General features: G+C 39.2%; 1 protein-coding gene across 1 annotated transcript in view; it reads left to right on the top strand.

Annotated features, from left to right (window-relative positions):
• The first annotated feature begins 1,081 nt into the window (after window positions 1-1,081).
• The window catches only part of HSPA12A (heat shock 70kDa protein 12A), a 49,648-nt gene continuing 47,850 nt past the window's right edge, over window positions 1,082-2,879 (top strand). Inside the window, exon 1 of the mRNA XM_009706476.1 lies at window positions 1,082-1,184. Coding sequence (XP_009704778.1) covers window positions 1,082-1,184 — 103 coding nt within the window. The remainder of the gene's footprint in view (window positions 1,185-2,879) is intronic.

Genomic DNA, 2,879 nt, shown 5'->3' with positions numbered 1-2,879 from the left:
TGTCAACGTGAAGAAGACAAATATTTTCAAGTATTTTTTCCAATTAATGTTTTAAGAAAAAAGGAATGACTGCTTGATGCATTGGAAGATACTTCATGGATCTAGGAATGCTTGATAACTAAATAACCTTTTTGCTTTCTAAGTAAATACATAGCCTCAAAAGTGTTCTTATTCCTGTGTGCTGGACACATGGTCCAGAAAAGCTGAACAGTAATTCTTGTTCAGTCTTTGAGTAATATTCCTCTGAATATCTTGATCTAGGAAGATAAATCTAGGATTGTGTTGTTTTCAAGATACAATTGTGTTTTGAGGTGGTTCTTAAATAGGAACTTGCAGTGAACTGGGGATTTTATAACTCTGTAATATTTTGATCTTGCTTTTTAAAAAGAAGAATTCAACCAACCAGCCCACCCTCAGCTGGTAGATGGTGTTTTTCCTGAAGAAAGTGATTAGCATCATAAGTGTTCTGTTTTATGAATGTGGTCCTGGGAACTGGAGCATAATCTTATTAGTGCCATTCCTGACAACCTTGCAGTGAACTGAGTAGATGAGGTAGATGATGACAGACATGATGATGAAGGAGAAGCAGCAGGAAACCTTTTCTGGGAAGGTATCTTTTCACAGAACCTAGGTTCTGTACATCTGTGTTTTATTTTTTGTTCCTTATGTCTTTGTGTTTGGAAGCAAGGAGGGAGGAGATAAGACGTATAGGAAAAGAGTACTTGCACAGCGGCAAATAGGGCAAGGAAGCAAGTTCATAGAAGAGCTTGTTGAAGGAAGAGAAGATTAGTTAGTGTGTATTAAAGGTGAGTATACGGAACTGGATCCGTGGAACTGGAAAGATCCTGGAGAGCTGTCTTCGATCACTGAGCTGCAGAATCTGCTGTTAACCCACCTTTATCACAACATGCAGCCTACCCTCTCCGACATGTAAACCAGGATCAGTTTTGTCTTTCCTGGCAGTAGTGCATGGGTGTGGAAGAGCTGGAATCTAGGAAGAGAGCGATCACTGCAAGGTGCCGTTGGTGAGTTCCCTAGACCCCAGGCTCAGGTGTGAGTAGGTTCTGAGCCAGTTGGAACCATGTCAGGACTGGGAGGGAAGAGGGAGCTGACTGATCGCAAAAGCTGGAAAGCTCTCAGGTCATTCAAGGTGGAGCTGGATTTAAGACCTTACAGTGTAGATGGTGAATGGGTTTGAGTTTAAGGCAGCTTTAAGGGCAGACTTAGCTATTGGTAAGGACCTGGCAGAGGCTTTACAGACCAGTTGTGAAGTGTGCACGGGAGTGTGATAGTTCTGTATTAGTCCAGCTTACCAACCACTAGCGAAGTCAGATCAAATCTAGGTAAAATGGTTTAGCTTACATCCTGTCAAAAAGAGGAGAAGTGATCATAACCCATGTGGCGTTTTCAGAAGGTTATTGCAAGTTCTTGTGCGTTTCTTTCATCTTAAATTAAGTTCACAGAAAATAGGTACTGTCTTTTGGTTTCCCTTTGCTGGTGAGGTGCAGGAAAATGAGTATTATCCACAAAGTGAGTGATGGGATGAACCTGGGGTTGTTTTTTAACAATAATGTTAAAAACTTAAATTATCTTAGAAAGCTTGATAGCACAGTGGAAAAGTAATTCCTCCAGTCAAACTGTAATCGTGATGGGAGGTAATGTAAAAGCATAAATGAAAAAGGTCAAAGTTGTAATGAGGAACATGTCTTATTTTTAGAATTTTATCAAAAGAATTGGGAGATTTTTATATGTAGCAAATCACTGTGCTCTAATTGGTATCACTGCAATGAATACCAGCTCTTTGGGTGACCAATTATTATGAAAGGGTATCAGGAAACTTGGATTTGTATCAGAGATTAGCTGTGGCCATATTCATAGAAGGGAAGTGTATTGCAGTCTTCAACAAACCAGCTGGATGCCTACTGGCATTTTAAAACAAAGAACTCCAATTCCATTGATGGTAATAACAGTGGTGTCATTGGTTTCAGTAGAAACAGAAGGTTCTTACTTCTGATATGAAATACGGGATCTTTTTATTACACATAAGAATATTTTAAGTGTTTTTTTTTAGATTTGCTTCTCTCCATCTCTTTTTTTTGTTGTTCTGTAATTATTTTCAAAGGCCATCTTTGTATTTACAGGAAAATGCTCTAGGTTGTCATGTTACATTTGGAAGTTGTGACATTTTGTGCTTAATGCAAAGCAAAATCTCAGCAATAGAAAAAGCTGAATAGGGTTTTTCTTCATCGATGCAGCAGTTGCCAGCTAACAGCAATATGGGAAACCCTTCTTTTCCTGTTGTGCAAACATCATTAGCAAGCTTTGCTTTCGACAAAATTATTATTGATGCTCAAAATTATATACAATGTTTTTAATTCCATTCTTTTGTTGCCTGATGGCTGCCTTATACCCATATTTGACTCCATACATACTTTTTAAATTTGAAATCCAGAGACGTTGCCTGAATGGAAAGATTTTGGTATGAGCAGCAACCTGACTGAGATCATAGCTACATTATAGCAGTCACTCTCAGCAGCTGCTGGATGGCTGCAAATTCCAGAAAAACGGCCATCAGATATGTGCAAGTGTTTGATCTGTGAAAGTGTTCGATCTGTGAAAGTGATCAGCATGTACACTGTAAATTCAGTTAACTTGGATTTATTGGAGCCATAAAGATTGGCTGCAATAGTGGCGTTTTTAGTAGGTCTAATGCATCCTGACTTACCCTGTGCATCGGCTTCGTCAGCCTACAAATAACTGAGAGGCTGAACGTATTTGGCGTATGGAACTGTGGATATGCGTTACACAAATCAAAAAGAGTTATTGCAGCTTTCCTTTTGAGGCAGGGTGGTATATTCCCAGACTCAGTTGGGAGTTTG

Source organism: Cariama cristata, unplaced genomic scaffold (genome assembly GCF_000690535.1).
Source record: "Cariama cristata isolate BGI_N322 unplaced genomic scaffold, ASM69053v1 scaffold4808, whole genome shotgun sequence".
Classification (NCBI taxonomy): Eukaryota; Metazoa; Chordata; class Aves; order Cariamiformes; family Cariamidae; genus Cariama; species Cariama cristata.
Note: the sequence above shows the minus strand (reverse complement) of the source record. Positions and strands in the feature narration are given on the sequence as shown.